Genomic DNA, 13,826 nt, shown 5'->3' on the forward strand with positions numbered 1-13,826 from the left:
AATTAACTCATTAGGATTTGGGGCACCATAAGAGAGGTTGTTTAGAGTTACCATCTCCCAAATGAAACTCTAAAGGTCTTTATCTATCACATCCATAAAACAGTTGACGTATTAATCATAACTTCGCATCATATCATCATTCTGAACAGTCGTAACCTCCTGCTTCTGCAAAAACCCCAACCTTACTTATGATTCAGTACTACACAAATTGGTTTGTTTATTTACTAGCTAACTAAATGATAGAGGATAAACATACACACTTAATACATTAGGAAAAGGTCCCTAGTGGACTGACACAATATGGTTGCTTTTTACAAAAGGAGATGGAGAGGGGGGATAGAGAAAAAGAGACATTTATCATTGATACATTTTAGAAACTATTCTCACAGTAATCATATACTTTGCACACAAACTGCCGCCCGTTTGTTTGGAGTAAGAAATCATGAATGTACGTGTCAATGCCTTGGTTCACTGTTGGGCCTTTTCGCGGCACACTGTCCAAAAGGGGTCGTTCATCCGTCTCTTCTACTGTTGCGCTCCTCTGCCCGTTAACTTGTCGTGTAGTCCTGAACAGAACTACAGAGTATATTCTACTTTCCATTTGCTCCTGAAGCTTACTTGAAGATAGGCTAGCCAGCTGTGTAGATGGTTCTCAGTGGTGATGAGAGTAGTAGAATACGTTGGTTTGAAGAGTAGTAGAATGGTCCCACTTAAATTCACTTTTCTAGATACTTTTCTTAGGACAGCTAATCAGCCACACCAGTGATTGTCCGAGAGTTGAGTTTTCTTCTCCCCTTGTGTTGGTATTCAGGGTTCAAACCACTTTACACGTGCAGCTGCAGCCTGGCGACGTTCTGGTCTCCGAGGTGAGTTTCCTTTCTTCACCTCGTGTTGAGGTTCAAAGTTCCAACCATTTTAAACATGTAGCTCCCACTTCATGCTTTTCTGATCTCGCTGTTTTTTCTTTACCAATCCTTTTATGCACTCTGATCGAAAGGGACGGTTCCGTTAGGCTGACACGCTCTCTGACCTCCCTAGGGGCGTGGCTACTTAATGTGCAAAGTTTATAAGACACAAATGATCTGAGATCATGGCTCCTAAAATCACATTCATATCTGAACTAAAAAACTTGAATTCTTCATATTTCATGCACAACGTAAAGGATGGAGACTTCGTACATGTAGTAGACAAAGCACATTCCTCAGTGAAATTTGGAGAGGGATGTTCTCTCTCCTTTAATTTACAACAGGGTGTGAGCCGTCACCCCCATTGTGCAGGAAGCCTGATTGGGCAAGACGATGGAAGGTTGAGCCCGGAAGTTACTGCTTAGAAAGACTCCAGCTGTGTATGGGATGTGTCGTATGATTAAAAGGTTCCTCCTGAATTGGCGTAATCAATTCCCAATACTATCAGAAACACTCAAATCACACATATTAGCCACAGTCTCTAGGTGACCAGCTGCACCGAATCAGGAACTTCAGTACAACTCTAACATTAATCAGTCAACCAATTATCCCCTAAGCGCCCCATTTGACTAATGGCTAAACGGGTATTCCTAACCTGAGTGTGTATGTAGTTTAACGTGACAGTGAAATATGAGTGTCTGTTGACATTCTAACTCAACATAGCAGTGAAACAAATTCCTTTACTCATCTAATTTTACCTGACTGCACACCTCAGTGCTGCAGTCTCGACTTGAACGCTTGGAAGTCATGGTCAGCAGTATACGTTTATTACCGATGTGGCACAATTATTGTGGGTTAAAGAGGTCTCTATTGCCAAGGCTTTTTCACAGTATTGCTGGTAAACACCAGAGTCACTGTCAATGAGATGATCACATACATACAGTACACATATACAACCTGGTCGCTAAACTCAAGTAACTTTCTTTTTAAGGAAAGTATTACTTTCCTAGATATTGGTACACTGATATTGCCGTCAGCTGACCCATCGCGGAACGTGTCTTGAATGTACGTTCTAGTCATTCGATTTCTATGATTCTCAAACTCCAGCCGTGTATGGGCCAGAAAAATAACATGTTTTTGGAAACAACTGACAGGATGACCCTATGGCACTTTGTCCGTTGGGAAGAAACCTGGGAGAAGAGCCAAGAATGATTACAATGAAGACGACAAACCCAGGTTAATTACTTTAGGCTATTGTGTGTGTCCCAAACGGAATCTATATAGTACACTACTTTTGACCAGGGTACTTAGGGCTCGTCAAAAGTAGTGCACTGTGTCTGGAATTGGGTGCCATTTGGGTGACTCACAGCCCACATTTTGACCCTAGGGAACAAACCATAGTATAACCTGAAGGTGGAACATTTGCACTTCTTCAAATTGATTTTACATACATAAACTATTGCCACAGTCACAGGCTATTGTTCTCCTAATTAAAATGTGGTGTACTCAAGATGTACTGTTAATATATGACCATTCCATAGTGAGTTGGTAACATTTGACTGGAGTGTGGTTTACCTGTGATTAAATGGATTGTATTCATGATCAAGCAAAATAAGGACAAAGACAATTCGTTGTGGCTAGTCATTCATATTTAGCCATCTAGGTAGCGCCAGCAATTCAACTGCATTTTGCTATGGCCCTTTTTGGATGCTTTAAAAAGGCATCCCTTCATCCTTCCTTTAAAATGGGGTTATACGGAACGTTTGCCTCTGGGGTGCACTTGAGTCAAAAGGGGTCCCCTGAATTGACAGAAATATTGCCTGTGTAATTCGAACTGCCCAGAAATGACCTCATTGGACAGAAAGGGGCTTATCTCCTGACACTTATGAGCAAAATCATATTGTAGGCTAAAACTAAGGAGTGTGTGGTTTCATGAGTTAAGAAATTGTAACATGTGGCTCATTTGGTAGAGCACGGCGCTTGTAATGCCAAGGTTGTGGGCTCTGTAAGTTGCTCTGGATAAGAGTGTCTGCTAAATGACTAAAATGTAAAAACAAAACTGGTCTTGCATGTATGAGGCATATACACAAGTTGAAGTTTGAGGTAAACAATTAGCAACTACATTTCCATACAGACCCTTTATGTCACTGATAGAGCAAGGTCTCCAGTACATAACTCGATCAGCTTCAGTCAGATCTGTGACCATTTTGAAGGAAGGAAGGAATCATTAAACAAATATATTCTAACTGGGCCTTTTGCATTCAGGACCGTAGCCAGCTCTTCACTAGTTTCATAGCGGACCTACTGCATAGGGTGGTAGAAACACTTTTATTCCCTTGTTTAAAGAAATCAAATCGTAATTTTCTTTACATACTCATTGGCAGAAATGAATCAGAACATAAAAGTACTAACACGAACTTAAGAACAATCACTTATTGTGTTTCTTGAAAAGTACCTCTTTGGTGTGGATGGGTACCTTGAATCAGGGTTTCCCAAACTCGGTCCTGGGCCCCCCACATTTAGTTTTTTTTGCCCGAGCACTACACATCTGATTCAATTATCCAACTCATCATCAAGCTTTGATTATTTGAATCAGCTGTGTAGTGCTAAGGCAAAAAAACAAAACATGCACCCAGGACCGAGGTTGGGAAACCCTGCCTTAAATCATGGTACTCTGGTCGATCTACTGGCACAAAAAAACTAAACGCTCGCCTCGGACTGAGTTTCTACACAAAGCCTTAAACACCATCTAACAACATGATTTCCCAAGTTCCTTTTTCCATCTGAGTGAGGTGGATTGAACGACAGACATTTGTTATGGGGGAGTTGAATGGGTTTGCAACACCGTGGTAGCTTGAGTCCTCTCTGGTCCGTCTCTGGTCAATATGGGCCACTTTAGTAGATCGTTTAGCCCATACACAGGGAGTTAAAACACTATTAAGTTTGTGGATTTCTCCTGGAGTCTGTACAAACTGGGCTGCAGTCTTTATCGTTCCGTCCTCCAGCGAGCAGTAGACTTGTGTGGTACTTGTTCATGGTTTATTACGGTTCAAGCTGTATGTGCATGGGTAGGCCACCGAGCTCATAGACAAGTAATGCTGCAATCGATTCACTTAAAAAATATGAAATAATGAAATAAACATTGGACAATGACAAACGACATACTGTACATACAAACACACACAACAAAACAAACAGTAAGATACCCCCCCCGAAAGGATTTTTATAGGGAATCTCCAAATGGTCTGCACGAATGAAAAAGGACAATCATCTTTCGTTTAAGTATTTTTTTTTTTTTTACAAGGGCACATGATTATTTTTCCAGGTAGCTAAGAACCTACACTGGTATTGTCTTTTTTTTCTTCTCAAAGTCAACATCACAATTAATGTTGTTTTTTGTCCAACTCTTTAGTGTTCAATAATTTGCCCCAGATTACATACACAAGTCTTTTTAAAAGGGGTTGGCATTCTCCAGCAGGGGCGGGCCGTCTCGATGCGCTAGGGATGGGTATGACACCGACTCCCTTTTGTACGTTTTGGGGGGGAGCTTGGGGATGGCTTGGGCAGCAGCGCTGCTGGTGCTCTGGCGGGGGGGCACAGGGGGGCCAGCTGCACCCCCCAGAGGGAGGAGGGCTGAGTCGCCGCAGCAGTCTGGGCTGCCGGGCCCCAGCAGTGGTAAGGGCGGGGAGGGCAGGTGCTTGCGCGGCCCCAGCGAGGGCGAGGGAGTCGGGGGTGGTGGCGGGGTGAGCGGGCCGAACGGCGAGGGGGGGAAGAAGGTCTGGCTCAGCGTGGGTTCGCTGCTGCGGATGCGGCCCTGCGGGGGTGGCTGCAGGTGCAGGGGGCTGTTGGAGCTGGAGAAGACGTCCGGCGTTCTCACGGGCTCCCGCGGTGGCAGGGTGGGTGGGCTGTCAGGCGGCTCCGACAAGGAGGTGCGCTCGGTCGAGAGCGAGTAGCGCGGTGAGTAGACCTTGGTGGTGGTGGGCTGCCGCGGTGGGATGGCGGGGGGGCTGTCCAAGTGCTTGGACATCATCTGGAATGTGAGAGACGCACAGATGGAAAAGGAGAAAGAAGGAGAAGTACAAACGTTATGAAGAGTGTGGGAGAACGACTCGACAAACTCTCAAAATTGTCATCTAAATCTCTAGCAAATAACTGACAGCGCAACTTAGTTGTGTTTCATTGGATATTTAGCATTCCACATCTACATTCTTGAATAAATCAATCGAGAATCCTCCTAATGGTACAGTCTCAGAACAACATTAGGTAGCAAACGTCAAAATAGAGTCACCTTCGAAGGGGAAGATTCAGCGGGGGCGGATTCGGGGCGTCTGCGAGGGGGCACAGGCGGGGGGACGGTGGCGTCTTCAGTGCTCCTGTGGAGACTCACCATGGAGGAAACTGAGGAGGACCCTGGAATAGAAGGAAATCAGGAACTCAAATTAAGTCTTACAGGAAGAGAGTAATTACACATATTTAACCCTAATTCCCCAAATTCATCCCATACAGGATTCTACAACTCAGGGATGGGCAACAGTGTCTGGGGGGTTCTCTCTTTTGCTTGGCACTTGACTGTTTCCTAGGTTTTAAATCAGACAATTTCTCCAGACATTCAGGCCCACGAAGAATGGAGTAAAAAAACAAGCAAAATGAAAACATTTAGAATAGAGGATGAGGAATGGATGGGTAATAGTTTTGGGAAGGGTATGCAAACGACACCCCTAAAGTATTATGTTCGAGGCAATCACGTCGACCAACTTCAATAACTAACTACACACCACAGAGTGATATTGTACAAGGATGCTTAGAGCAAAACCTCACAGTGACAATGAATTCAGGACAGGAGAACAGAAGGGGGTGACACTGATCTAGGGTCAGTTTAGCTGGTTAGTAGCCTGGTTAGGGTCGGTATTCAGAGAGAGGTAAACTGATCCGAGAGCTGTACCCGTGGGCAACGTCTACTTGGAGTTACGAAACTCACACACAGACGAGCGTTCGTTGCCATGGAGACAGACAGGCGCAACAGTGTGCGGAGATGGGAGCAATGAGGTGGATGTCAGTTGCATGCAGGTAGGGAGAGGCAAGTTGGGAGGGTCAGAATGAGTGAGAGACTTGATGTAGTTGCTTGGATGGGGTGTGGGGGGGGGGATTCACTGACAACAGGTAGGCTGGCTTTGAGAGGGTCATACTAACGTGGGCCGTGTGGTAAAGAGACCGGGGCAAAGATGCTGTCGCAGTCTGGACGGAGGGAGAGGCAGGAGGAGAGAAAAGAGAGAAAAGGCCCTGAGAGGAGGAGAGACTGATGCGGATGGACCAGTTTCATTTCGGACCACTGGACCTATCACCCATTAACCCGTTTATGTATTCACTGTTCACAATTCTGAAAGGACTGCGGGTGTCATCACCCCCCCACACACACACACGCCTTGTTACAACGGAGTTCTGAAAATGGGAAAGTTACTGGTATAATGCGAGTTACAGGGTAATGTAAAATGGGTTAGTATCTTTAGGGCAAGAGGTTGTGTTCCTTTGGCTGTGCTCAGAACAATATACTGTAAATAAATTGGAATACTGGCATTATCCATGTCGGTGCCAAACATTTCACAGCGATAACACTCAATTGCACTCTGACTGGTCTTGCATGCATTCTTCCTTCCTCCCTTCCTTGGAGTAATCACTGATCTGACATGACTGGATTGGTGAAAGCTAAGAAGTGGAAGACTTTGCATTCACCTAGCTAATCACTTAGCTCGGCGGCGGCGTGAGGGGCGTGCGCGGCTGACCTTAGCTCAGTGATTACTCCAAGAAGGGGAGGAAGGAAGCATTTTGACCGTTTCTTTAGGTACCACCTTAAATTCAAACTCTCAAACTGTGTTTAACTCTCAAAAACTGTCTCTATAAGCTCTAGCTGTGCTCCCACCCACCCCACCTCCCTTCCCTTCCGCCGCGATCCCCACCCAAGCTGCTCCCCCGTCCGGCTCGAAGGACCACCTACTGGAGTGGAAGGGGCTGGAGGGGCCCTGGGGCGAGTCAAACACGCTGCCGATGTCCGTGGAGCTGGAGGCGGCCGAGGCCGGCGGCGGCGTGAGGGGCGTGCGCGGCGAGTTGGGCGCAGAGGCGGCGCTCTCCATCTCGCTGTCAGGGATGCGGCTGTAGCTGATCTTGCGTGGCTCGTTCTGCAGTGGTGTCGGGTGGCGCATGGTGCCCGGGCGCACCGAGGACGGGCGCACGCCGGGCGACTTGAGCGGGCAGTTGTACTTCTTGGGCTGGAAGGAGAAAGGGAGAGAGAGAAGAGAGGTGAAGGAGGGGTCAGGGCAACACTATAATGTCAGGGCTACTCAACTGCAGACCCTCAGCCCTCAAGTGCTGCTGGTTCTTTTCTATCTGGTAGTTAATTGATAAATTAATGTCGGAAGATTGGGGAACTATCTGGTTAGTGTGTTACCTATAGGTAACTGCCAAAATAAACACCAACAAACATAAACCATAGATTCTACAAGTGTTTAGAACTTTATTGGAGGGATGTGACACCATTCTTCCACGAGAAATTCCATAATTTGCTGTTTTGTTGACGGTGGTGGAAAACGCTGACTCAGGTGACACTTCAGAATCTACCACATGTGTTCAATTGGGTGAGATCTGGTGGCTGACACACACACACACACTTTAAACCTTCTATGCACCTTTGAGACACCTCTTTCAAAGTCACCAATCTCTTCTTCTAGCCATGGTAGCCAAAATGGGCAACGGGAAATTTTATACATGACCCTAAGCATGATGGGATGTTAATTGCTTAATTAGCTCAGGAACACCTGTGCGGAAGAAACTGTTGTCAATATACTTTATATCCTTCATTTACTCAAGTGTTTCCTTTATTTTGGCAGTTACCTGTAATTGTTATAGGTATCAATTCTGCTGACAAATTGTCAGTCTTTTTTCTACCTTAATAGCAGGGGCGTTGCGTCCATAGAGGGCGCTCGGACGCCGCCCCACCTGGCAGCAATGAGATAAAAATGGATTTACAAAAATGTATATAATTATAAAATGTAATACTATCAAGTTTGTGTACACAAATAGCTGCATTTGAATCGAGTTTTCCCCCAAAAAATGTGCTGCTGTAATCGGCAGCGTAGTTCCAGCGTTCAATGCAATTCAAAGCGATCCCTATACCCCTTGCGGAACCTAAAAAAACGGCGCCAACAGAGGGCTGCCTTGCTACTAGTCCTTAGAAAATTTTACAAGCATTTCGCTACACCCGCAATAACATCTGCTAAACACGTGTATGTGACCAATACAATTTGATTATCATAGGATTCTAGCCACTCTTACTGAACCTTTCCAAAGAGCCCCTGGTTTTCAGTTATAACTCTGAACACCAGATGGCGACGAACTACAAGAACACTGGACTGTTGTCAGTTATGAAGTGAGTTCAGACACAGAAGATGACACTGTCAAACGAGCCATGACGTTAGCTAAAACTAAACTACACAAGTTTTTGTCTCTTACTGTATTCCCATATGCTTGTAAGTCTAGCAAATAAGTTGAACATTTGCAGTAGCCTACTAGAAATGTGGACTTACGTAAGCGTTATTTGTCAGCTACTTATTGCCAGTTTGCAACGTATTGACAACAGCCCCACTTGTTGGATATTTCACGAGACGCCACTGCTTAAGAGTATACATGGAGCCGCACAGCTTAAGTGTGGCCCAGTCTGGTCCCGTGGCTCAGTTGGTAGAGCATGGCACTTGCAACGTCAGGGTTGTGGGTTCGATTCCCACGGGGGGCCACTACTAAAAAGTATGCATTCACTACTGTAAGTCGAGTGAACTACTGTAAGTCGAGTGACTAAAATCTATTTATTTTTATTTTTATAGTTGACAAAAAGTATTTTTCATCTGAACTCGTGAAGATCCAATGTCCTTCTAACACATTTTTGAAATACAATAACTGATCAAACTGCATCGGGAGTCCGAGAGAGGATAATCATGTGAACCGTAAGATCGGAGAGGAACAAGACACTTACAAATCGAGGCAACGACCGGGCATTCCGAGGCTCGATCTCCAGCGACTTGTTGAACAGATAGTCAGCAAACTCCTTCTCTGCCTTGTCCTCCATTGGATTGAGGTTTTCAAAGAACTTCTGTGATACACAAAGGAGAGGGAGTCGTCAGAAAGATCGAAAGAAAGATCCATCGTGAAATATACATTGCTGTCCTAATGACGATAGACAAGGGTGTGGGTGATTGGGGACAATTGGATAAATAACCAAATAATACATGTCAGGAGCTGATTGGCAGTAACTCTCTACTAAGTGGTGAATCCTACCTTCCACTTATGTCGAATTTTCACTTAGCCATGCACTGATGTCAATGAGACTAAAGTTGAAGCTAGGGATCACCACTAAATGTATATCTAATCAAAAACGAATAGGTTGCTATGACTTGGCAAACTGTCAACTGTACATGGTAACTGTAGAGCTGAAATCGTTATATTACTTCCCTGTGTTACTCATATTTACACCCATTCATATTCCACGTAACTAAATGGTATTTGTGAAACGTCGATGGGTCGGACCATGCTGCAAAGCCGGAATTATTACAATTTCTACAAAAATGTTGACTACGCAGGCTGGCCATATAGTGGGAGCCGACTTCAACGGAACTTGTGACATCATTGTTTTTGCCCCTCACCCGGATATCGCTCTCCACCCGTAAGCAGTAGGGCTGGTTCTGGTACTGCTGGATCTCCCCGGTGATCTCGGCCACTTTCCGTCGCTTGCTGAAGTTGATCAGCTCCTTGCCATGCCTCTTCAGGAAGTCAGGGTTGCCTTCCTCCGTCTTCAGGATGTTCGTCAAGTAGATCCCTGAGAAGAGAGAAAGAAAAGACATGAGAGAGCGGAGCGATGATGTCCATGGACTGGCACCGGTCCGTGGAATGTTGCTGGCCGGTCCCCGAGATGGTTAACCAACACTAGTTTTAATGTAAGTGGTCCTCCAAAGAAGAAAAACCCTAGAATAGGACAGGATCAACTTCAATGTTCCCGAGGGGGAAATTGTCTTAGACACACAGTACTGCTGTATACAAAAAAAAAAAAAAAGAAAAAGTACATTACTTGTGAGTCCCTGACACAAAAGGGACCATAGCTTCCTGGTCCCTAGTCTCAAAAAGGTTGAGAAACACTGCTCTAGAACACACCAAAGAAGGGGACGCAGGGGGGGTTGATGGAGCGGAGTTTTGCCAGGTACTTCTTGTAGTGGTCCTCGCTCAGTTCGTGGGCCTCCTCCAGAATCTTCCGCTGTCGGCTTGGAATTTGCTGGAGAGGGGGCAGAAGTTCACAGTCAAAACAAGTATATATATTTCGTCCTACAGATGCATCTCTATTGTACACAGAGGCACATTGTGTCATGCTTCTATTGATAAGAAATCCGTCATTTTATGTTACCTCAACGTAGAGACGTACTAATTTCAATACTCATCAACACTAGGCACTTATTTGGTACCGCAATTTTCATTGGATTCATGCAATGCCAGACACTGTGATAACACAGTCTTGGTACTATTTCCTAACACCACCACCAAAGAATCTTGCAGAAAGAACCCCTCCGGCCTTCCTCACCTCGAAGGTGTGGTCTAGCCGGTAGACGGGCGAGGAGTTCATGGCGCTGACCACCTCCAGCACGCCATTGAAGTTGTTGAGCTCCTGGAACACCTGCAGGATCTCGATGATACGCGCCACCACCGCTGCCCGCTCTTCCAGGTTCTCCGTCTCTACGATACACCTGGTGTAGAACATAGTACATAGAAAATAAATGCTATTTAAACCCAGGGGCCAGGGCTGTGTTCATTAGGCACCAAACGGACAACTGATAAACATGGAGGGACTACCTGGATTTGTCCAACAAGAAACACACATTTTTGTTTTGAATTGCAAAACTTTTTCTGCTGCAAGCCCTAATAAACATGACTCAGGTCAGCATAGTTCGGTCAATAACTTCCACAGCTGGCGTAAGGTAAGTGGGGGCAAGAAAATAAGCACTGGTACATTTTAATGCTCCCAAATGTGTTTTAATTAGTAACATCATATTGACCTGTTAGTCCTCATTTGGTAACATGGTGAGCTATTAAGTCAGTGTAAGGACACATTTCACTCAACCAATTCAGTAGTCCCTGAAAACGAATCAGGAAGTCTCTGGAGATAACAAGCCTGGTGTAATATCACATGTAAAATCAGACAGGGATTAGCAGCTCATACACAAAGAACAGTCCCAAATGTTTCCTTCCTTTTCAGCTTGAGAATCAAGAGAGGGAGGATAGGAGTAATCACAGCCTTATTTAGGGTGAAATTCTGCCACCTACATAAAGCATTCATAACATCTGTATGCAAAGGACATGAATGACATAACTATATTGAACAAAAACATAAAAACGCAACATGCAACAATTTCAACGATTTTACTGAGTTACAGTTCCTATAAGGAGTCAGTCAATTGAAACAAATGCATTAGGCCCTAATCTATGGATATCACATGAGTGGGCAGGGGCACAGCCATGGTTGGGCCTGGGAGGGCAAAGGCCCATCCACTTGGGAGCCAAGCCCACTGTCTGGGGAACCAGGCCCAACCAATCAGAATGAGTTTTCCCCCACAAAAGGGCTTTATTACAGACAGAAATACTGCTCAGTTTTATCAGCTGTCCGGATGGCTGGTCTCAGACGATCCTGCAGGTGAAGAAGCCGGAAGTGGAGGGCCTGGGCTTTCGTGGTTACACGTGGTCTGCGGTTGTGAGGCCGGTTGGACATACTGACAAATTCTCTAAAATGTCGTTGGACGTGGCTTATGGTCAGCTTGCCAATTGCATGCTCCCTCAAAACTTGAGACATCTGTGGCATTGTGTTGTGTGACAAAACTGCATGTTGAAAAGGGGCCTTCTATTGTCCCCAGCACAAGGTGCACTTGTGTAATGATCATGCTGTTTAATCAGCTTCTTGATATGCCACACCTGTCAGGTGGATGGATTATCTAGGCGAAGAAGAAATGCTCACTAACCGGGATGTAAACTCATTAGTGCACAACATTTGAGAAGAAATAAGCTTTTTGTGCTTATGGAACATTTCTGGCATCTTTTATTTCAGCTTATGATGGGACCAACACTATACTTGTGTTTATAATTTTGTTCAGTATACATTGAGCTACATAACACTTACTTTATCATGCCATAAATTAATCATAGAAAATGCTTGGTCAACACTGCAAGTGTAAGGAGTATCATGGGTCACATTTCACATGAGGACCGCTTCTTTGTGCTGCCAAAAAAACAAAATTGGCTTACTTTTCGAACCACAATGTGAGGTTGGTGGTGTGGCGGATCATGCGCAGAAGGTTGGGCGAGTTCAGCTCCTTGTCCTCCTTCGTCCACACGCTGCCCACCAGCTCTGATGGCTGCACCGCCCTGTAGATATAGGTGAGAGAGAGGTCAATAATGCTCCAAACCAAAGATGTAGGATGAGATTACCATATACTCTAACTATTCTATGCCATTATCCAAAGCGACTTACAAAAAATGTATGCAGGCACTATACTGTATGTTTATGTGATCCCAGCAGGAATTGAAGCCACAACTTTAGTGTGGCTAGCACCATGCATTCACCATGTGAGCCACAGAGGGCCACCGTTATTAGTTTAATGACAAACAAAAAAAATCTGACTGTCAGTGGTTAGGTGCAAACTTCTACCGACTCCAGTCTTGGCAGCTAAGGGAGCTTTCTGTGCCAGCATTGCGGTAAGACTTTCAGACAATACCGGCGACCATTTTTGGGCCACCGAGCCAGTGTGTTGTGATCTCGTCGTAGGAAATGGAGTAGAGTGAATATGTGAATGTTTTTATTTGAACTTTATTTTAACAGGTAGTCTGCACTGAGACCAAGGGTCTCTTTTCCAGGGGAGCCCTGTGTACACAATACACATCAATATACAATATACACAATTAAAACTACACGTGCATAAATAAGTGTCAATATATATATTTTTTTAAATATGCAAAACGCAAATACACAATCATAAACAGTTACATTTCTCAGCTACTAGGTTTTCAATCAACATCCAAGCAGCACCAGAACATCCAGTTTTAATGAGATCTGTAAATTGTTCCAGCAATGGGACGCATTAAAACTAAAAGCGGATTTACCTAATCGGTGGAGACCCGAGGAACGTTAAGAGTTAACCAACCCTGCGAATGCATTTTGTAACTCATGTTTTTAATCCTTCAACAACAAAGTTAGGTAAATCAGATGCTTGTATAGTAAACAAATAGGGAGTAATGAAGTGACCTACGGGGCATTAGTGAGGACCAGCTCCTTCATGGACATTTCAATTGATATTCTTACAGTACATACATTGAGTTACCCATAGATGCTGATCTTGGGTCAGTTTTGAATTTTCCCCACTAACGGTTACGGTTAATATTGGGAGAGAGGAAGCTGATCATAGATCTGCACCTAGGGGAAACTTCACCCCGGAGCGTGGGAAAGAGGTGAGGGGATAACCTTGGGTATGGCCCACCCTAGCTGTTCCCACAGGCCCAGCGACGTCAGAGGGGGAAGTGTGTCCCTGCGTCCCCTCTCTGGGCTGCATGTTTGTGTGTGTAAGTATATGTGAGGAAAATTGTGCGTGTGTGCATGTGTCCTCTATTGTACTAAACAACTTTAATCTGGCAAAATGGGAAAACATAGAAACATATTCAGACAAGAGGTGGATCCAAAGCGATGACTGCATCAAGTGTGACGAATCATGAACTCAATTTTATTCACTGGTGAAAAAAATGATCACTTAGCCATAAGAATATCAATTGAAATGTCCATGAAGGAGTATATTCCAATGTAAGCGACCTCTTAGGAGGATCTGGGTGCAACTGCAAAGATACGAATAC

General features: G+C 44.8%; 1 protein-coding gene across 1 annotated transcript in view; it reads right to left on the reverse strand.

Moving 5' to 3' along the window:
* Positions 1-3,214: 3,214 nt before the first annotated feature.
* The window catches only part of LOC120065085 (son of sevenless homolog 1-like), a 67,729-nt gene continuing 57,117 nt past the window's right edge, over positions 3,215-13,826 (reverse strand). The window contains exons 15-22 of the mRNA XM_039015801.1: positions 12,231-12,350; positions 10,519-10,681; positions 10,098-10,215; positions 9,593-9,765; positions 8,926-9,042; positions 6,898-7,168; positions 5,194-5,315; positions 3,215-4,935 (exon numbers count right to left, since the gene is read on the reverse strand). Coding sequence (XP_038871729.1) covers positions 4,357-4,935; positions 5,194-5,315; positions 6,898-7,168; positions 8,926-9,042; positions 9,593-9,765; positions 10,098-10,215; positions 10,519-10,681; positions 12,231-12,350 — 1,663 coding nt within the window. The 3' untranslated portion in view covers positions 3,215-4,356. The remainder of the gene's footprint in view (positions 4,936-5,193; positions 5,316-6,897; positions 7,169-8,925; positions 9,043-9,592; positions 9,766-10,097; positions 10,216-10,518; positions 10,682-12,230; positions 12,351-13,826) is intronic.

Source organism: Salvelinus namaycush, chromosome 2 (genome assembly GCF_016432855.1).
Source record: "Salvelinus namaycush isolate Seneca chromosome 2, SaNama_1.0, whole genome shotgun sequence".
Classification (NCBI taxonomy): Eukaryota; Metazoa; Chordata; class Actinopteri; order Salmoniformes; family Salmonidae; genus Salvelinus; species Salvelinus namaycush.